This window comes from Polyodon spathula, chromosome 1 (genome assembly GCF_017654505.1).
Source record: "Polyodon spathula isolate WHYD16114869_AA chromosome 1, ASM1765450v1, whole genome shotgun sequence".
Taxonomy (NCBI): Eukaryota; Metazoa; Chordata; class Actinopteri; order Acipenseriformes; family Polyodontidae; genus Polyodon; species Polyodon spathula.
In genome coordinates, this window is record NC_054534.1 from 68,491,847 (window position 1) to 68,513,774 (window position 21,928).

Genomic DNA, 21,928 nt, shown 5'->3' on the forward strand with positions numbered 1-21,928 from the left:
TTGTGCCTTGAAAGGAGAGCACAGTATAATCACACATTGAGCCTTTGTTTCAGATCACTGACAGGATAAGACTGTATCACTCTTTAAGGAGTATCTCTTTACCATACTTTCTGGGCGAAGCCACCATGAATTACAATCACAGCATTAGAAAAGCATTGCATAACAAATGCTATTCATAATGAAAGACAGAAAAGTGGTTCACCAAGACATTGCCTTCAATAAGGTACAGGTACAGGACCTTCATTTCCTGCACTGTATATGAAATGCTTCTTGTAACAAATGTTTGTTCAAAATGTCATCAAATTAGTTGTGAGAAAAAATGTTCTGAAGACTGCATGCCTGAGTAATGAACAATGCCTGCCTTAAGAGAAACTATCTGTCATAAAGCAGTGTCACTCCTGTTGAACTTTCCCTCCCTGAGAGTAATGGAGCAAACAGAAGCTGCTGCTTGACAGAAGCACTCTATCAATTCAACCTGCACTGACGGGTGTGTATTGCAAACGTCCTCCATCTGCTCAGAGAACAAACTCCCCTCAACACAATAGCTTCCTGCTAAGCTGCATGTCACGTCTCATTTAACACAGTATACAGCTCTCCCAGGTTAGACAGTGCTCAAGGGCTCCAAACGAGGGGCGCTGGGGTGACTGCACCACGTCACTGCTATTATCAGTTAGCTAAAGCAAAGGCAAAGGCCAAGGCTTCCCAAACTGGGGACTGCTGCCTCCAACCCTCAAGAAGTCTAGATTAGATTTATGGCATTTATAATCCTGGTCATACAGTGGTCCTAGCCTCTGTCCGGGCCCTGTTGCAGCCCCAATTGCCATACCCCCCACTCCCCTGAGAGGGGAGCTCAGGGTGGATGGGAAGAGGCGTCCCAGCTGGCGCAAGAGGACACATCTTCCATAGGTGGGCGAGTCCCTTGCTGAGGAAGAACCTAGCTTCGAGGTAGCCTCGGAAGCCAGTGCCCCTGTTGGAAAACATGGATCGAGAATTGATTAGCAGTTTGCTACGCATGTGGACTGGAAGAGCTATATTGGTGTTCTTTTCTGAAAAGAAACTAATATTGCTGACAGCAGACTGTTTGGTTCAAATTGCCTGTAGTTGCTCAGAGACGGCTGTGGCTGTCACAAGCCAGAGTTCCTGATGCTGACATATCCCCAGGACATAACTTTGGGCCAGCCGTGGAGGAGATCTTCCAGAGATCCCACCGGGAACACAAGGTGTCCCGGCAGGTGGCTCCATGGCTCCACTCCCTGTGCTTCCACGTGGGGCAGGTCAAACCACTGGAAAGCTCCTCAGACGCAGACTATAACCAGGACAGTTCCAGTCCCCACAGCTCTGCTGGGTTACCTAAGGCATCACCTGAAGGGCACACCAGCAGCAGGGGGAATGCAGGACATGACCAGTCCACACACCAACATCACAGGAGGCATTCTCAGGACCAGCGCCCTAAACAGGCATCCCAAACTGTCCCACCTCAGCCTCAGCAGCCCGAGCAGGGCCCCTGAAGGCTGGCGGCCTCAGACCCCCTTTTCTGCACAACAAGTGCAGTACTGGCGCGCTTGGCGTGCAAAATGGTTATGCACTTTAGTTCTGCTTGTGACCTCCTCCCTTTCAAGGCATCATGAATACTTTTGCGTCAGACAAAAGTGGACGCCTTGCTGTGCAAGCGAGCCATTCGTCTCATAGACCCCACCTCCTGTGGAGAGGGGTACTTCGAGGTATTTTCTGGTACCCAAAAAACATGTCTGCTTTTGCCCCATCTTAGACCTGAGGCTTCTCAACGGCTTCTTAAAATAAAGGAGGAGGTTCCAAATGCTGACGCACCGTCATATTCCCCAGTCCGTCCGTACTTTCACGCTCCCATTCATCCAGAGCACAGGAAGTATCTCGGCTTCTCTTTTCAAGGAAGTGTTTACGAGTTTACTGAGCTGCCATTCAGTCTCTCCCTAGCTCCTCATACGTTTTCAAAGTGCGTGGACTTTGAACTATCTTGACGACTGGTTGATCTGTTCCCAGTCACGAGAGGGAGCAGTGGCCCACACGGCGGTCGGGACAGAGCATCTGGCGAGGCTGGGCCTCACCATTAACCATGCAAAGAGTTGGCTTACACCGGTGCAGAGCACGACGTACTTGGGGCTCTAGCTGGACTCCCATATGATGTGACCATACCTGTCAGACGACAGAGTTGCAGATATCTAGGGTTGCCTCTCCCTGTTTGAACAGGGATTGAAGGTCACCCTCCTATTGTGCCAGAAACTATTGGGTCTGATAGTCGCAACCATATGGGCCATACATTGGGTCTGCTTTGCATGCGCCCGCTTCAAGTGTGGCTCAATGCATTCCACCTCAACACCAAAGGTGACAGACACCGTCGGCTAACTGTGTCTCACGCGGCAGCCCAACGCTGGTGGAAGATAATCTCTCACCTGCAGAAAGGTGTGCGAATGGCAGTAGTGTTGAAACACCAAGTGGTGATGAAAGACGCCTCCAACTTGGGTTGGGGGCGGTCTGGGAAGGAAGAGGAGTACGTGGATCGCATCGGTCGCCCTCATGGGTTCGACGGAAAAAGAGAAATGGCTTCCTTTAGATGACAGTTTTATCCCCTCAGCGGGTGGGACCGAGTGCAAAAACCCAGGAAGGGGCCTATCTGCAGCTCTGGTATAGAGAGCTCAGCGACACCTACCCAATGGCAGGCATATCCCATACCTAATGTCATTGGTGGGCATCTTGTCTTTCAGGGAACCAGGGTTACGGTAAGTAACCTAACATTCAGAATCAATAAACTCAACCTAATTTTCTTAATATTACAGAAAGAAATGTATCTTGAAAGACTAAGAGTTTAGCATAATAATGCGGGTTACAAAATACCGGTAACTTTTGTTATTTTCAGATAAAAAAAAAAAAAAAGGGTTGTTCACTAATGCGCTTAAAAAAAAAATAGCGAAAATATTTCACACAGAACACATCACTCCATAAACCCTTTAATTACTTATAGTTATCACAATAAAATCTAGGTTGTTTGTCAAAATAAAATTATCAATGTAGTTAAAATGCACAAATGTACAGCAATACCAAGAGGTCAATTGTATTTTGAATAACCTTACTAAATGTAAAAGACTGGAATTGTAGCTGTTTTTTTTTTTTTTTTTTTTTTTTTTTTTTTTTTTACCAGTGTAATAATTTATCTGTTCACCCACTATGACAATATCCACAGACGACTTCTTAGAAAATCATTGAAAACAATACAGTTATGTCCTCAACCTCTTTTCATCTGGCAATGTTGATTGTTTCCATTCCCAAAATCATGCTGCTGTTGTCTGGTCTGCCCGTTTTAGTGTTTATGAATGTATTCATTAAAAAAGCAAAATGTTTTTACCCAAACTAACTCTAAAAAAACGTATCCAGGTGTATAAATCCTGATGTATTAAATTAATCAAACACATCTTGAGCTGATTAACTCAATTCAGGAATTCTGGAAAACAAAGATGACCGTGCAACAACTTCATTCATCACCTGTACCGTGTGCTGTAGTGCCAGTGGCTTCACAAGGCTACGGGAATGTAAAAAAAAGAGAAAAAATACAATTATTAAAGCTCCAGAGGGTTATTTGTGTGTTGATTCCTTGTACAGTGCATTATTATGTTAAATTGTGTACAAAACATTTCTTTTTTTAAGTTTATAAGCTTGTACATGAGTTTGGATTCACAACCTTTATTTTGGATTTTAAAAACAACTTACAATTTTAGCAAAATATGGCTTTTTTGCCAGTTTTTTTTTTTCTAAAACAATGCTTTGCGTTTCTTTAAAAATAGTATAACGTTCGATCAATATACATTAAACCAGACAACAAACATTAAACCCCCTGCTCCACAGTTTTTGCAAATTTGACGAGTGCAGGTAGATTTACCTTCCATGCTGTTGACACTCTTCTCTATGTTGTCCTATGTTCCTCTCACTCATGAAGAGGCAGGGCTTGTACGCATCAGAAGAAGGGCTGTGGTTATGGAACCAGAAACTGATTATGTAATTTATTTTAGCATAAAGACTATGACTCAAGTCAAGCGGAAACTTTTGAGCAGTGACTCGAGTCGAGTCTTTTGAGCAGTGACTCGAGTCGAGTCTTTGAGCAGTGACTCGAGTCGAGTTGAGTTTTTTCTTGCAGGGACTCGAGTCGAGTCATTTGAAGACAATGACTCGAGGCGAGTCACCGAAAATTGTGACTCGAGTCATTACAACTTTGCTTTGAATTAGACCACATTATCAGACATATACTGTAAATAGCCTTTACTGCAGAATTCTGGGGCTCCTTCAAAAATAAATGTTAGAAAATTTCAGGAATAAGTAAGGTGTGTTTGCAGGGGATTGATAGTAAAAAAAATTAAAGAAACATCTTCTAAATTGTAGTCTCTTAGGATGGATGTAATGCACAAAGAAGTCACTGAGCAAACAAGTAGGTTTCTCTATATTGTTGTACCTTCAGAGAAGTTTCTATGTGAATAAAAATTTTACACACATGAAATGTGTTGTATGTTAATGATTCTAACAAAGGGTGGATTGATTTTAAAAACTTGAGGAGAAAATATAAAAATAAATACATACATTACCAGTCTAAAATAGAATACTGCATTCTGAATAAAATAACTGGATTTACTGCTCATGATGACATTTTATATTGTTGTAAACATTCCAGTGATCTGATTGACAAGCAACATTCCATGGGTGAGTAAAGACTTCAGTACAAACATACAGTTGGGTTTGGTCTCTTATTTCATTTAATTTTTTACTATTTTATAAGGCTAACAACACACTCCAGGCTGTACACTCACATCTGTGTATTATACTGATGTCTCATGTGGATGAAAGCACTCCACTTCTCCTTGTACCATAGACATGAGGCAGTCGTAATATATAGACGCATTGTTCCTCACTATCTTGTAAAGTGCTTTGTGATGGCGGTCCACTATGAAAGGCGCTATATAAAATTAATATTGATTGATTTATTATGACAACTCAGCCTGGCATGAGTGATTCGCTCCCTAAACATTGGACCTCAGAAATAGATATTTGCCTTGCGTCAATGGTACTAAACTGGTTAAACTATTTGACATTACTTTATCATTATTGGTCATCCCAGCCAATTCCTCAGGTTTCTACCAAATAACAGTAAATCTGCATCAGTGCAGATCTCTCTAATGAGTATATCAGCTGTTTAAAAAGCAATGTAGAATGCCAGAACAACTGAAGGAATGCTGCCAGCAGCTCTATGAGGAACCCTGTCATTGTGCAACTTTTTCTGAAAAAAAAAGTTTTATTATGCTTAACAATAGCCTTCCATCAAATACCTTCAAGGCTTAGGAGTTACAGTGACTTAATGTTCTTGTCTGGTAAACAACTGCTTAAAGCAAATTACACAAGTGTATACGGGCTGTGATGCAATGCATACAAGAGTCCTTGTTCAGGTTTGCCTGCAGAAATAAATCAGCACAGTTCCAGTACTGGCTACAAAGACTATAAAAACCTATACTGTTGCTCTGTGTCAGTCAATTTTTATAAAAGGTCTTTCGGCAAAGCCTAAAGAAGTGAAATGTGTAAGATGTACAGAGGATCGCACGCTTAAATACCTAGTAATAATGCTTCCAGTCAATCTGATTACTTCCTATTGCAATGACTCTAACACTGTGTATTGATACTCTGTGTTAAGGTACTTTGACCTGTGTTCAGGAGCTGTTTTTCCAGCTCTACTTGCCAGATTGTCTTTCACTACAGATATACTGTATCAGATACAGCATTTTACAAGCTATAAAAAAGGTCACTAGATTGTGTTAGCTCTTAAAACTAAATTCACTTTGCTCACTCTAAACCTAAACAGACAACTTTATGACCCAGCTTGACAGTTTTGAGATCAATCAACTACTAGAGACCAGACAAGCTTACAATGGCCTCCCCTTGTTAGTAACTTTTCTTGTGTTCTTACGGCAACAACAACTCAAAGGCTGTCAATGCACCTTAACACACAAAGTACAGTCTATAAAAAAAAAAAAATTTAATTAAAATAATATTTCAGGCATTGCAATGAGAATTACTATTAAGGATGGTATTTAAAAAAAAAAAAAACTATGTAAAAGTACTTTTTTTTTTTTTTTTAATATCATCTAATGGGCTTATGATGTTTTTTAACTCAAGGCAATCATTGTAAGAGAAGCTATAATTATGCCTGCTGTACAGCTAGATTAAATATGCTAGAATGCATTCCAATGTTCAGATGGTAGACACAACAACTGCCTATGGTATTTTACATTCCATAAACAGTGGAACTTTAACCCAGAGGTCCTCAAATGTAGTATATAACACCACTGATATCTGTCCGTCCAAAGGTCATGATTTTTCTGTTCCCCTAAAATTTAGGATTATTTCAGCCCTAACGATCTCTAAAAAGTCTATATATTGCCGTGCCAATCAACACCAAGTAATATTTAGAATACGCACAAAGTAGTTTAGGGCGGGGTTATTTACTCTTATCGGCAAACAATTAACACACTGTCTATGTTAGCCTGTAAAAACACAACTGCAGTATCATAGGTTTTTAATACTAGATCTACATATATACAGCTCCGTCAGCAGACAACTCTGAAATCAGAAATTTAATCAAATACTTTTATATTCAAAAAAAACACTGGATAGACATATGAAAAATGATAATCTAATGGGCGATTAATAAACAACAGCACACCACAGAATATATTTTTCATTTTACATGTAAACTGTCATGGTGGACACAACAAATACACTGTGGATGAATGTGTGCACTACAGAATTGATTTGATCAAAATTGATTAAAAAAAAAAAATTAGAGCATTTTACAGTACCAGGGAATTCACCTGGATTGCACCAACCATTTATTACAAGGATGGAAATAAGACTCCACTTGCAGTTGGTCCAGTTCTGGTTTTACAATTTGTATAAGACGACACACCTTGGCCTGTTATCTATAAACTGTGGCTAATCAGGCTCGTAGTAAAACCTGGAAGGGATAAAAACTGCTATGCAATAGGGGAGTAAAAAAAAAACAAAAAAAACAAACATCAATTAAAGTTGTTGATTACTATTGAAAACACCCCTACTATTAATCATTCAGTCTTCTGTATCCCAGTCTTGTCCCAGGTCAGGGTCAATGTGTTCTGCAGCTACTATTGTCAAGACCTGTGAACCTCACACAAAGAGAAACCAGAGCACTTATAATTACCACTGAAATCTATGCATGAAAGGCGACAGCTACAGCAGGCACACTCCCATTCCAATCGCCATACCTTGGTCTACCCAAACCGTTTGTTCTGACACAAGCCACATAACGTTCAATTAGTGGGGCTGAGCGACAGACTGTGAAAGCGATACCTCAGAACTCCAAGGAAACAAAAAGCTTTAGATGAGAACACGGTATTTTAAAAATGAACCGGTGACTGCAAACACTTACTGACAGCACAACGAGTTTCAAAATGCATCACAAACGCATGCTTCACTAGTCTGACGAATATGTTGGTTACTTGGTCCCCGGTCTTAAACAGAAAGTTACCGGAAAAGTACTTTACACAAGTTTGTTCACATACAATAAACTGTTAAACCATACCCACCAGACACTACTGTATCAATACTTTTAATAACTACGTCGTTAAAACGTAGCCTATGGTAGACTTTTAATTTATGTTGGAAAACGTCGTAACAAAGGTGTTTCAAACCAATAAAACAGCAGGTAATCTGACGCCAACAGTAAACACAAAATAAACACAAATAAACAGACTTAAAAACGGGTGAAACACATCATTTTATCTGAGGTATACATAACGTACGGTTTACAAACGCAGAAAACACTAAAAGGTAGTTTTTGCATTGAACGTCAGGCAAGCGTAAATACTAGGAACTTACAGATTTAAACTCTAGCTTCCCCAAGGAACACGATGCAAAAACAGTTTTAGTACAATGCTATGTTATACGCGTTCACTTCTAAAACGCACAGCCACACAGACTGACATTGTTACTCCTACCTTTGAAGATCATAAAGGATGTGTCCAGGTGAAAATCAACGTTTCTCGTGAAAAGTACAATCTGCTGCAGTTGGGAATGGATATTGCACGCTCAGGTGGAAGACGTGTTAAATAAACGAACGTACTTATTTCCTTGGGTAGCTAAACTATCCAACGGGGGTTTTAGGTGTCAGGGGTGTAATGTTCATTCATAAATCATCACAGGTTTTTTTTTTCTTTGGAGGCAGAGTGGATGAGTAAAAAAAAAAAAAAAAAAAAAAAATTAGAACAGCCAGCAAGGTGGGTTTGGTTAGACACCGCAGTGAATCAGAAAAGGGCTGGCGCTGCACTATACGAATGGAGGGGGGTGCAGAGAAAGGAGGGGCCGACCAACAGCAGGAGAGAGAAAGAAAGAAAGAAAGAAAGATTCGCTCTGTGTGTCTCTGGGGGGTGCAATATGTTTGGGCTTTTGATTAATAATTAGCCATACTGATAGCTTAACTAGATTTCGGATTTATTAATATTGCTTTTATATTGCGACACGATAATCTTATATGATTAAAGGTCATTTTAGATTATACATTCTCGGTTAATCATTGTTACGTGTATTATTCATGGTTACGCACGGGATTTTGTAATATTTATACTCAATTAATTAATAGGACTAAAACGGCAAAATACAGTTTGTAATGACGTACGCGACTTAGTGTTCACTTTATTGAAATATACGATGTGCTTATGCACGAATGAATGATGGCTGGAATACAATAACTGGGATATTTCTAACGGTTATATATATATATATATATATATATATATATATATATATATTATATATATATATATATATATATATATAGCAATCGGTATTATTCTCTCTGTACAGGTAAAAGGGCTGCCGATAAATTGTATAACATACTGCATACAAATTGCAAAGCAGCTAGTCGAGTCATCGCAGTTAAGCGTTAATAATTCGGTGTCAGTAATAAACAGTGTAGTTTTACAATAGGTAATGTGCCCAGATCGGTTAATACCACCACGAGCAGCCTATATGCTTTTTTTAACCTAGAGATCTAAGCAATTAATTCAGCACTGGCCCGTGACGTGAATAAACTAAATCAAGGGAGGTCAATGGGATGTGTCTGTGTCCTGATACCCTATTTGCATAAGGTGGAGGGGGCTAATGTTATAAGAAGGCACTGCAACGCCATGTTGTTGCTGTTGTATGGAGTAAAGTGGTTGAGTGCAGAGAAGCAGACAGACCAGTGGATTCTCATGGGTGCGAGATAGCGTCTGAAAATAAAAGCATTGAACCAAGAACCAAGCGTGTCTCACCTGTTTTTTGCCTCCTGTTAAAAAGCTACATTGGTGTCAGTGTGGGATTTGGGATGGAACCCCCAAGCGTCAAGCAGGAGCGGTTAGGAGTTGGAGAGATGTACAATGAACTGGAGCGACTGTTCCAGTGCAAGAAGAAGCTCGGCCTGATGGAGGAACAGGCCAGGATCAACAAGGAGAGACGAGTCTTAGCCAGCACTGGAAGACAGTGGTGACCAGCGGCAGAGTGCATGGAGCCCAGCTGGGGCCCACAGAGCGCCACGCCAAATACCCAGAGCCAGGAAAGACCATAGGCTGATCAATCATACAGCAGGACGGCAGAGTGCAAAGCTGCCCAGATTTGACAGCACCACGAGCTGAGAGGCCTTCCACGCTCAACTATCAGTGCTGGGTAAGCTGTGCAAGTGGAGCAACGGCGGCACTGAGAGGGGATGCCCAGAGGTGCTGTTGAACCTGGCCAAGGAAGAGATGGGCAGCAACCACAACCTGGGTAGGACTGCCTTCGACCAGGAGGTCTGGGTCCAGGATCAGTGCATCCTGGGGCTCGACGTCCTTCAGCAGGTGAGAGGCACAGTGACCTTCAGGGCTGGGCCATCACGCCTACTAGATGACCATTACCATCCCCAGCTTAACAGTCTCTGCAGGGACCTTGGTCAATGCCAGCCCTTTCAAAGGCTCATGCGAATGGCGTCGACCAAAACAACAGCTGTCAGTACACCCGACCCCCCCCCCCCCCCCCCCCCCCCCCCCCCCCCCCCCCCCCCCCCCACCCCCCCCCCCCCCCCCCCCCCCGCCCATTCAAGGGCTCCTGTAACGGACGCGAGCCAAGAGCAGGGCACCAGTGGAGAGCAGGAGCAATGACGGCCGGCAGTATAACCCCTAGACTCCCAGCAAGTGCCAGCCCTTCCAACGGGCGTGAGCTGAGAACAGAACACGGGGGAGAAAGAAACAATGACAGCCACCCACCAGCTGAAAACATCAGAAAGCCGCCTCGGTGAAGCCATTGGGAGTGTACCGGTAATTGAGCAGAATGCAGAGAAGATCAGTGGACCCGGGTTGGGTGCGAGATAGTGTCCGGAAATGAACCAAACGTGTCTCTCCTGTTTTCAGCCTCCTGTTGAAACGCTACTGTCAATAGGGTCCACTATGGGGAAGATATTTAAATTGTTTTCGAGGGACAAGTCACCTCTCCTCAATTCCCTCAGGGAAGTTGAGGGTTGGAAATCTGCAGTAAAGTCTGTTCTCCAGAATCAACACATTTGAAACTGCTCTTTGTAAAACACCATACAGAAGCACCTGCCAACTAAGCGCCTCTCCTCCTCTAGCAGGCTGTCAGATAAACCTTGCTCATTTTGACTTAAAATTACTTTTATAAATATCCCAGCCAAGAATCCCAAATCAGTGGGAACCCTGGAACAGCCATTATCTACAGTACTTGCTACTGATTAGTCGCTTCCAGTTGCAGCTGGTGTCTGTCGTGTTCCACCATGTGTGAGTTATATTATTAACCAAGTAGTATCTATAAAATAAACAGCAGATACTGCATGGTTCAGTATGTAATAATAATGCTGTAACTTTTATCACTCAAGACTAGCCTAATATCACACAGGTGGCAAAGGCAAAGTTATTATCTTATACTAAACATAGTGGGGTTTTTTTAAAATACAAAATGTGAAAAAGAAATACAAATATTATTAGAATAAACTTAATAACAAGAACTGCTTCATCAAGAGATGTTGATTTAGACATCACAATGGTAACCCACTTTTGGAGTTAACATTATTTATGTTTAAGATTGCATACTGTATAAAAAGAACATACTTGTGTGTTAGAAACTGAATTATGTCTCCACCTAGTGGACATTATAGTATTTAATCTCATTTTGTTGGGGAAGAAAATATAATTTTCACTTTTAGATGGGTTTTCTGTGTTGAAAGAAAGGGGTTCAGAAATCAGTGTATGGTGGTTTAATACTATGGTGGTTTTGACTGGCAGGCAAGTCTATTCCCAAAATTGCACAAATTCATGTTTCATAAGGAAGTCTAAAAAATGATAAGTCATTCGGGGTCCTGAGTGGCACATCCGATAAAGGTGCTCCGCGTAGAGTGCAGGATGCGCCCTATAGCCTGGACATCACCAGTTCAAGTCCAGGCTGTTCCACTGCCAGTCATGGACAGGAACTCCCAGGGGGTGCCGCACAATTGGCAGAAATGTTCATGTTCAGTAATTCACGTTCACAATTGCTCTTCAGGTGTCTGTGAGATTTGTTGATGCCCTACACTTTCCTAGCTACCCACCATTTCAATGGAATACCTACCTATCGATCATGGTATGGCATGTTATATGATGAACTTAGAATTATAAATGGATTATTGCAATATGAGATGCCTCTATTGTGATATCACTCACTGAAATACTTAAAGTAAATCATTTAATAATGGGACAAGTAGGTGCTGTTGTAATCTGTAGCTGTAGTCAAAATAAAAAATAAAAACTTTAGGGCTATCTGCAGTGTATATGGTGTGGGCTTGGCAGAAATGAGGAGTACTTTAGACCTCCCTGCAATTTTACACAAAGCATCATTTTTCAATACACAGTTCACTGGAGACAGAAACCTGGCACGGTTGGAGACTCCTTACATTTTGGTACTCTGCAATTAGTTGCATCTGGTTTGAAAGCTGTGAAAGAAAAGATGTGCCACATTAGAACTGGTTATGAACTAGAATTGTATGTGGGAAAAATGTATAGTAAAAAAATAAAAAAGTCTGCTTACTAGAAAGTAAGATTGGTCCACTTACTTGCCATAATGCAAAATCCTTTACCCCTCATTTGACCTTTGTTTCTGAAACTATGTAGGTACCCCCTCGGCCATTCTTCTCTTGAAATAACTGTTAAATGCCTTAATTAATGAGTGGTCAAGATATCACTTGTTATGAAGAATGTCATTTGGTAAGAGGCATTTGAATTAGGACCAATATACAGTGCCCTTAGCTGTGAGGCATTCATATTTCATTTTGAAGCTTTGCTTTATACCAGATGTTTTCAAAACTAGAGTAGGGACTGATTTACCTATTAGATTCTGTGACTAATTTGAAGCAATTATCTCCAACGAGATTGTGCTTTGTTCAAATACCAATTAGCTGAACCTTGGTCGACTCATAAAAAAAAAAAAAAAACAGTCCATAGAAAAGATCTTTAATACAGTATGTGCCCAGAACTGAATACCATCTCCCTTACAAGTATCAAAATCAGCACCCAGGTCTCAGATCTTTTTGTACAATGTGCACCCTGTTTCTACAAACCAATGCTGCAACTGTTTAAATACGGTACCACTAATTTTTATTTTCATTGTTAACACCCTGACAACTTTTTACACTTAGAACTTTAAAGTCTGTTTCAAAGGTCTTTTAAAAATGGCTGTTCTAGATCACTGGGTTTTGAGATCTGTCCTCTAAATCACTGCAGGAAGAGCTCTGGCTTTTCTGTTCCATACCACTTCATGGATTGTTATTGCTGTGTAACCTGTTTAGCAATGTAGGGAGTAATCCTTACACTATCAGTGCACTAGAATGGATATATACAGTGCCTATAGAAAGTCTACACCCCCTTGAACTTTTTTCACGTTTGTTGTGTCGGTGCCTCAGTTTCATGTATTTAAATGAGAATTTTTTTCAACTTATCTACACACCATACTCCACATTAAAGGAAAAAAAGTTTTTATTGAGAAAATATATATAAATATATATATATTAAAAATACAAAACTGAAAAATCATAATTGGATAAGTCTCCACCCCCCTGTGTTAATACTTGGTGGAAGCACCTTTGGCAGCAATTACAGCTGTGAGTCTGTTGGGATAGGTCTGTACCAACTTTGCACACCTAGATTTGGCAATATTTGACCATTCTTCTTTACAAAACTGTTCAAGCTCTGTCAAATTCCTTGGGGAGTGTTGATGAACAACAATCTTCAAGTCATGCCTCATTGGATTTAGGTCGGGGCTCTGACTGGGCCACTCAAGGATATTTACCGTTTTGTTCCTTAGCCACTCCAGTGTAGCTTTGGCTGTGTGCTTTGGGTCGTTGTCATGCTGAAAGGTGAACTTACGTCCCAGTTTCAGCTTTCTTGCAGAGGGCAACAGGTTTTCCTCAAGGACTTCTCTGTACTTTGCTCCATTCATTTTCACTTCTATCCTGACAAGTGCCCCAGTCCCTGCCAATGAGAAACATCCCCATAACATGATGCTGCCACCACCATGCTTCACAGTAGTGATGGTGTTCTTTGGGTGATGTGCTGTGTTGGGTTTGGGCCAAACATAACGCTTTGCATTTAGGCTAAAAAGTTTCATTTTAGTTTCGTCAGACCACAAAACTTTTTGCCACATGGCTACAGAATCTCCTGAGTGTTTTTTTGCATACTTCAAACAGGATTCAAGGTGAGCTTTCTTGAGTAATGGCTTCCTTCTTGCCACCCTACCATACAGGCCAGGTTTGTGGAGTGCTTGGCATATTGTTGTCACATGCACACTTTGACCAGTCTTGGCCGTAAAAGCCTGTAGCTCTTGCAAAATTGCCATTGGCCTCTTGGTAGCCTCTCTGATCAGTCTCCTTCTTGCTCAGTCATCCAGTTTGGAGAGACAGCTTGATCTAGGCAGGGTCTTGGTGGTGACATACACCTTCCACTTCTTAATAACCATCTTGACCGTGCTCCAAGGGATATTCAAGGCCTTTGATATTTTTTTACACCCATCCTCTGATCTGTACCTTTCAACAACTGTGTTCAACAAAACCTGTTTGAGTCAGCCAAGATAATTCACATTTCAGCAGGCAATGACCCGAAGCACAAAGCTAAAGCCACACTTAAGTGACTGAACAAGAAGAGAATTAATGTTCTTGAGTGGCCCAGTCAAAGTCCTGACTTAAATCCAATCAAACATTTATGGCGAGACTTGAAGATTGCAGTCAATCGATGATCCCCAACAAACTTATCAGAACTGGAGCAATTTTCCTATGAAGAACGTGTAAAACTTTCACAATCCTACTGTGCAAAGCTAGTAGAGACTTATCCAAAAAGACTCATAGCAGTAATTGCTGCAAAAGGTGCTTCTACCAAGTACTAACTTAAGGGGCTGAATACTTATGCAACCAGTAAATTTCATTTTGTACATTTTCTTTGCAAGTTTTGCTGTCATCTAACCTCCTCCTTATATAACAGTGTTCAGTTTTGAATAAAAAAAAAAGGTTTGTTTGAAAAGCTGCTTGAATTATATGATATACAAAACATTATTGGTAGGGGGTGAATACTTCTGCAAACCACTTATATATATATATATATATATATATATATATATATATATATATATATATATATAGTAATGACTTGGTAAGAACAGAAGTGTGAAACAGGAGTTCTTCAAAAGCAACAATCACTTTTATTTTCCATAAAAGAACAGGATACATACATATACATAAAGTATAGAAAATGGCTATTATTTACAGTATAATCGTAAATCTCGGAAAACTACTCACTTCTAAATCTTTTGTAGTCATTTTTGTATTACTTTAGTATAAATACATGTTAATTTGGATTCATATGTTGTTTTTTTCTGACTTTATGTGAATGAAAAGACACACATTTGCCCGTTTTCCCATTGGAAATAGTGATATTTTGAAATATCACTGTCCTGGTCACAAAAGCAAAGTTTGTGGGGCATAATAGCCATTTTCTATACTTTTGAGGCATAAGCAATTAGGAAATAACCCAGGAACAAAATAAATTTGTTACACGGTGTAATGGACTGGAATGTCACTGAGTAATACAGAAATATATTGGGGAAAAGAAATTACACTTTTCAGCAGCTTAGTATTAGTTTATGTTTTTTTCATTAACATTTACTATCAGTAAACTAAAGGGAGGTATTAACACTACTGTAGCACAATCTTTTCTGAATTTGCTATGGGGCAAATAAATGACATTTCTCCACTGCAGTGTCAGCAAATGTTATTACTGTATTTATAGGCAACTCATAGGAGGCTGTGTGGTCCAGTGATTAAAGAAACAGACTTTTAACCAGCAGACTTGGTTCAAATCCCAACTTAGCCACCGACTTATTGTGTGACCCTGAGCAAGTCATATAACCTTCTTGTGCTTCGTCTTTTGGGTGAGACATTGTGCTAAGTAACTGTAGCTGATGCATAATTTACACACACCCCAGTCTTGTAACTTGTAAAGTGCTTTGTGATGGTGGTCCACTATGAAAGGCACTATATAAAGATTATTATTATATAAACCTTTATAAAAAACAAAGAGAAATATTTTCAGTGAATAAGATTTGATTTAACAAATCTAAAACACAATGATAACACCAGCATTTGATGTTTGTTCAGTTCAAATACCTTACAGAAAGGATGCAAAAGTGCACAACATTTCATCAAAAAACAAGTTCTGCATTATTATACAGCAGAGAAAATTCCTTGAAAAGGGCTCATCTCAGCCAGTTAAAGTATGTTCTGGGTTTCACAGTTTATCCTTGTGAGGAGAATGCCATTTGTAATATATAAGTGCTTGTGCTGTAATAAACTTTCCTAAAGTAATAATTCACTTTGAGAGACTCTCTAGTTCAGATTGCCATCACATTATAAAACAGCAGTTAAAAATGAATGCCTAATTATTAGAAATGTTCTTGTTAATTCTTCCTATTGTGCAATTATACATAGATAAAAAAAATCCAATAAAATATCATAATATACAAATACAGTATATAAATATGTTCTAAATGTTTTTACATGTTTGTATGTGTTTAGTCTTTGACCAGGGAATCAACCTGGCAACACTAGAGAAAATAAAGACCGCTTGTATTAGTTGCCAACAGGCCCACATACATTGACTCGAGTGAAAGACAACCAATTCTTCACAAAAATAATTTATTTTAACAAATTATTTCCATTATTCTTATTTATTTTAGCTTTTCTCTTCACATTTTTTTTTTTAGAAAACAAGATGTGAAAAGTTTCAATTGTAGGATCAGCAAAAGGTAGAAGGAGAATGAAAAGGTCCCTGTTGTAATTATGTTTTATCTTTGAAAAACAACTGAAGTTTCAATTTTCTAACAAATTTGAATAAATCAACCCTTGCAGAAAAATAATCATGTTTACTGGTAGGTACAAAAGACAACCCTTTAGCCAATACACTCGGTTCTGAATAGCTGTTTACATGATAAATGTGTGACTGGTACCTCTGTTGGCTTCTTGTGAGGGGTCTCAAGTCCAAAGAGGGGGCACTGTTTATTCTGCCCCCCCCCCCCCCCGGTTTCTGCTGCTTTGTCTATGAATGTGGCTCCCTTCTCATGTAGAATGCCCCCCTAAAAACCCAGCCAGAGGAGATCTTGAAGAGGCAAAGGAAAAAGAAGCACCAGACCCAGAAGGGCCGGCTATAATCTCACTTTGTTGTCTTTTTTGGATTGGTCTTGTTTTGATTTATTAAACCAGTAATACACAGACTTATTGGAGTAATCCTGTATATCTCTTGAACGTTTTGTTTATATGGTTTCAATTCTTCTCAGTTGATTTATAGAAGCATGTAATGCCGCTTCCTGTTCTTGAAAATTAGTTGATGTCTTTAATTCTGTGATCAGTAAAGCAGCCTCATTTGTTTCTGCTCCTGCTTCAATTTTAGAAGTTTCAATGACAAGGACCATAAGATCCAAATAACATTTATTTAAAATCGAACGCCACTGTTGTTTGAAGGTGTTATTGTGTGTGAACAAAGTAGGTCCCTTCTGTACTGTCAATCCTCTTGGAATCCTTTTGGCTCAGCAATATTCAATCAAAGTTGCAGAGTGTAGTTCAAGTCTAGCGAGTTGCTTCTTCAACTTCACTAGATTGTGCCATTCAGAGGTTGGACAATCCACAGTAGAAAACAGGGGTTCACCAGTAAGTGCTTTATCAATCCGTTTTTGTGAATAACTGAATGTATTGTCCCAATCAGTCACTGTTTTTTCAAAATTAATCTTGGTCCGACAGCATGCAAAGCTGGATCCACTTGAGCAAATAAAGACCACTTGTATTGGTTCCCAACAGTCCCATATACATTGATTTGAGTGAAAAAGACAACCCATTCTTCACAACAACAAAAGAAAACATTTTAACAAATTATTTCCATTATTCTTATTTTTTATTTTAGCTTTTCTCTTCACATATTTTTTAGAAAACAAAAAAGTACAAACTAAATCTTCACGCATTTCGACAGAGTCTTATTCATGAGTTCACTAAGGCCATGTGGTGCAACAGAATTAAAAAAATATATCCAAAAAGTTTCCCTTCTCAAGAGTCGTTTGTCAACTGAGCTACCTCTTAAAAGGTGATGAATCACCTGTGAAGAATTGAGTGTATAAAAAGGGGTGCTCCTCTGTATCAAATTAAGTCTACTCATGAATAAGACTCCTTGTCGAATGCATTGAGTTTTTGCTCATGCTTTTTTGTTTTCTAAAAAACATGTGAAGAGAAAAGCTAAAAAAAATAATAATAATAATAGAAATAATTTGTTAAAATACATTGTTTCTGTGAGGAATTGGTTGTCTTTCACTCTAATCAACCTGGGAAAACATCTTTTAAAATTCAACGCAACAGGCACTGCAGCCATGCTCCAGTAACAAAAGCTATCCCTACTATCAACACATTCATATCATTATTTCTATTTACTTAACAGTTTGCATTTAAAAAAACTTTATTTATAAACACACACACGCACAGTATATATATAGCACTGTATTCATCCTATTTTTTCCCTTTCAAGCTTTAGTAAAAAACATTTTTGTTTAATTTCCTCATTTAGTTTAGGTTTATCAGAGGTACATAAATTAAAACTGTACCTCTAAACATACGTGAAATCATGCAAATCAGGAAGGATTGTAATACAACTTAGTATAATTAAACAAAGCAACGTCTTTCACTTAACCTAGCAATAACTGAACTATGCAATTTATAGGAATATAAACAAAAAAATAATGCATGAAAAAAGAAGTTTATTTCAGAGATAGGCTTGTTTAGAAGACCTGGAACCTGGCTGCCATTCTGAACAGTAACTGGACAATCTCCGTATTGTTCAGATAATTGGAAGTTGACATTGGTTAGCCAGGCCAAAATTAATCACATTTCAAGACATGAACTTTCAAGATCTCTAATTAATTTTTGTTTTCTTGGGAAACTACAAAATAATTCATTTAGTAAATGGACCCGAGTGGACTGGAACTGCTGATCGAAGAAATTCAGACACTGATAGATGACAATTATAGTAAAAGTCTGTTTTATGAGATAAGAAACAGGTTTGCCCCTCCATCTTTGTATTTCTTTTCGACTGCCAGGTGCCAATTGTGCTGCACTGAGTGTTGGTTTTGTGATGTGGACGCCGAGGGCTCCTTTACTCCTTTACGCACCATACTCCTTTCATGTGTAACCTAAACTGGATTTGGAATCAAGCACCCAGAGAAGTAGTGTGTGTGTGTGTATTACCAACACACCTATCTCCATTAATATTCCGCTTTTTGGCAGGTCTGGTAAACTTAATTTGTTAGCTCTAAAACAAGTACATCAGTACACCACCTGCCATTACAAAATGAGCCATGACCTACATCAACAGTATGTTCATGTAAAAATGTAAGTGTGACATAACTGTATACTTAACAACAGACAGAGGATAAATGTTTTGTAGATGTGTGTGTGACATACACAGTATGTAAGCCCCATTATATTCCACAGCAGGGAATAATAAAGCAAATAAATGAGTTTAAATAGTAGCAGTGATGTATACTTTTTCAATAACGTCAGGGAGTGTGATGCAAGCTGACTGCAGTCTGTATTACTTCCTCGTCTTCGCTGACAAAAGTGTCCAGGTCCTTGTCTTTGCGCTCCATCACTTCTTGTTCTTTCACAAACTCCTCCTGTATCCTCTCCAGCTCCTTCAGCTCGGCTGTCAGCCTCTCCATGTGAAACTCTCGTCTGTTCTTCAGCAGCTTCATAGGAAAGGGGTTCATATCATTAAACGCTATGTTCATTAGTTTCCTAAAGACAGAAGATAAAGCGAAAACAAAATGCCACTGATGAAACAACTGCAAAGTTAAAAGGACCTGGGAACTCAGCATTTTTACCCCTTTCATAAACAATAAAGTACAGGCCTGCCAAAAATTCATAAAAAGACATACACACCTGAGAAACAACGTACAGTTCTAACAGGAACAAACAATGTAAATCTGATGTACAAAGTTGTTATCTCCTAGTTTTAGAACATAATCGTTTATTAACTTCTACAGTGTATCAATCTTCAGGTGGTCCAAATCAGTCAACGGCCCCCTGTCTCTGCACTGCCTGGATTCTTGTCAAACACTGAAGCATGAATGGCTGCATCTAAATGAATGTGTTTTGTATTTCAGGTTTTAGTGGCTGAACAGAGGAGAAGCATGGTGATTGGATCAATAATTCAATTGAAAAGGCTTTGAGAACTCAATGGAAACATTTCTGCTGCTTTACAGTCACTGTGAGGAAGCTCTGCCAAATTATTATCACATAATCCCAATTATTTCGCCGAAAAAAATCAAGAAATAGCAGGTTGATTGATCCAGTTCTGTGCTACAGTATAACAGAAAAGAAAAGTTTTTAGTAAATAAAACAGAACCTTGGAATTATTCATCCTTAGATTAACTAATTTTCACTAAGACCTAATGGCAAGAAAATTCTGTTTAATAGGATCTTAAACGGCTGGTTTCACAAACTACAACTAGCACTAATCTCGGACTACCTTACCTAAAATAACATTAGGTACTCCAGGATTAGTGCTAATCAGGGCCTGTAAAACCAGCCAATAGAACAAGTTAAATTGTTCAAGACTTTAATAATCTGCTTTAAAACTGTTAATTAAACAGATATACATATAGTACATCTGTTTTCTAAGCTGCAAAGAAGACATTATGCGAGTCTGTGAGGTGGGGGCTCCATTACCTGTAGGAAGTGAATGGTAAATAAGGACTTACGGTTTCATAGCGGATGCATGATAAAGCACAGTAAACTGCAAAATCACTGTTCAAATTTACCATTATCAAAATGGTACACGTATCAAGATGTCTAAATTACTAACTTTACTAGTGGTTAAAAGCATGGCCACTGCAGTGAGTGAGATGAGTGTGAACTGTTTGCACAGTCTGTGATTGACAGCAACTGGTCTGCTGTACATTATCATCATCCTCATTCTGCCTCACCTGCCATCAGAGATAGTTTTGGTGAAAAAACGGAGGTACTGGTAGATCTCCAGATTGTCGTGAATCTTTAGAATGTCCTCTTCATTGTACTTAAAGAGGGCCAGCGCATAGCGAAATATCACCTGCAAACAGAAAGAAGGCAATACTGTACAGGTTAAAAAAAAAAAAGGAAGGATACTTTCGCTCATCAGGTTGCCACTGGACTGAGCCCTTTTATAATTAATTATATTTTAGTTGTTTCTGTATGTTTTTCATTTTTACTCTACATAACTCTCTAAAATGTCATTACTATAAATTTAAAACAATTGGATAAGCAGTTACAATAAGTGTGACATACTGTGCACATGTCTGTATGCAAGTTAAGGCAATTTTTCTCAACAATTTGTGCTGAAAAATGTATTAGGCACGATTCAACACAGTTGGGCAAGTGCTGGTGGTGGGAGGGGTTATTAAATGACCGATTTCTAACACAGCAAGCCCTGTACCTTTGTGCCCTCATAGAGGAAAGCATCCCACACTCTGAGCAGGATGTCGCTGGCCAGGCTTTCCACGAAGACCACCAGGAACCAGCTGAAGGTGATGAGGGAGTGGTCGATGCTGTGCTCCTTGAAGTGGGCCATCAGACGAGGCATCTTCTCAGCAAGAAAGTCACGGAACACCCTCTGATCAGCCTGCAAGGAACAAAGAGCTCTGCTTAGGGCAGCAGGAGTTGCTCAGCTGTTAGAACAAATAGGGTATGACCACCTGAATTAGCACATCCACAGTACTTACCGGTGAAGCAAAGGGGACAGCATTAAAACTCAAGCTATAGGCCAACAAGCAATGTCACAAACATTAACATTTTATTAGTAATATTTTAGAGAAACATGTTTTTTTCCTTCTGATTTCTAAAAAAATATTAAGCTGTTCATTAATATTTACCGCATAAAAGGGATTCACAGTTTATAAGTCAGTGCTCCTCTAAGGATCTGAATGTTGCTGTGTTACACGGAGAGACATGGACAGATTAGCCAATTTCCATAACAGGTGTCTTTGGAAAATAGGCAAAATCTGGTCAAAGAAAATCTCAAATAAAGACCTCCACCAAATCATCACAGATATAAAACGAAGAAGACTGAAGTGTACAGGACATGTACTCAGGATGGAACAAACCTGTATCCAGGAGGTAGCTCTACAATGGACACCGCAAAGGAAAAGAAAACGAGGAAGACGAAAAACTACCTGGCGGAGAATGAAATGGGCGTGACCTAGAGCGAGGCAGAGAAAGTTGCCAAAAATCGAGAGATGGAAAAGGATGGTTGCGTCCTTGTGTCCCTGGAGGGAA

The 21,928-nt window shown here is 39.4% G+C and overlaps 2 protein-coding genes across 4 annotated transcripts in view; both read right to left on the reverse strand.

The window, feature by feature from the left end:
• LOC121321538 (coronin-2A-like) overlaps positions 1-8,411 on the reverse strand; it is a 64,216-nt gene extending 55,805 nt beyond the window's left edge. The window contains exon 1 of the mRNA XM_041260543.1: positions 8,043-8,411. The gene's annotated coding sequence lies outside the window, so the exon portion shown is untranslated. The remainder of the gene's footprint in view (positions 1-8,042) is intronic.
• A 9,952-nt stretch (positions 8,412-18,363) lies between these two features.
• Positions 18,364-21,928, reverse strand: part of LOC121321557 (TBC1 domain family member 2A-like) — a 34,145-nt gene continuing 30,580 nt past the window's right edge. For all 3 annotated transcript variants that reach the window (XM_041260561.1, XM_041260570.1, XM_041260577.1), the window contains 3 exons: positions 21,090-21,275; positions 20,605-20,726; positions 18,364-19,414 (listed from right to left, as the gene is read on the reverse strand). In XM_041260561.1, the coding sequence (XP_041116495.1) occupies positions 19,177-19,414; positions 20,605-20,726; positions 21,090-21,275 (546 nt within the window). In that variant the 3' untranslated portion in view covers positions 18,364-19,176. The remainder of the gene's footprint in view (positions 19,415-20,604; positions 20,727-21,089; positions 21,276-21,928) is intronic.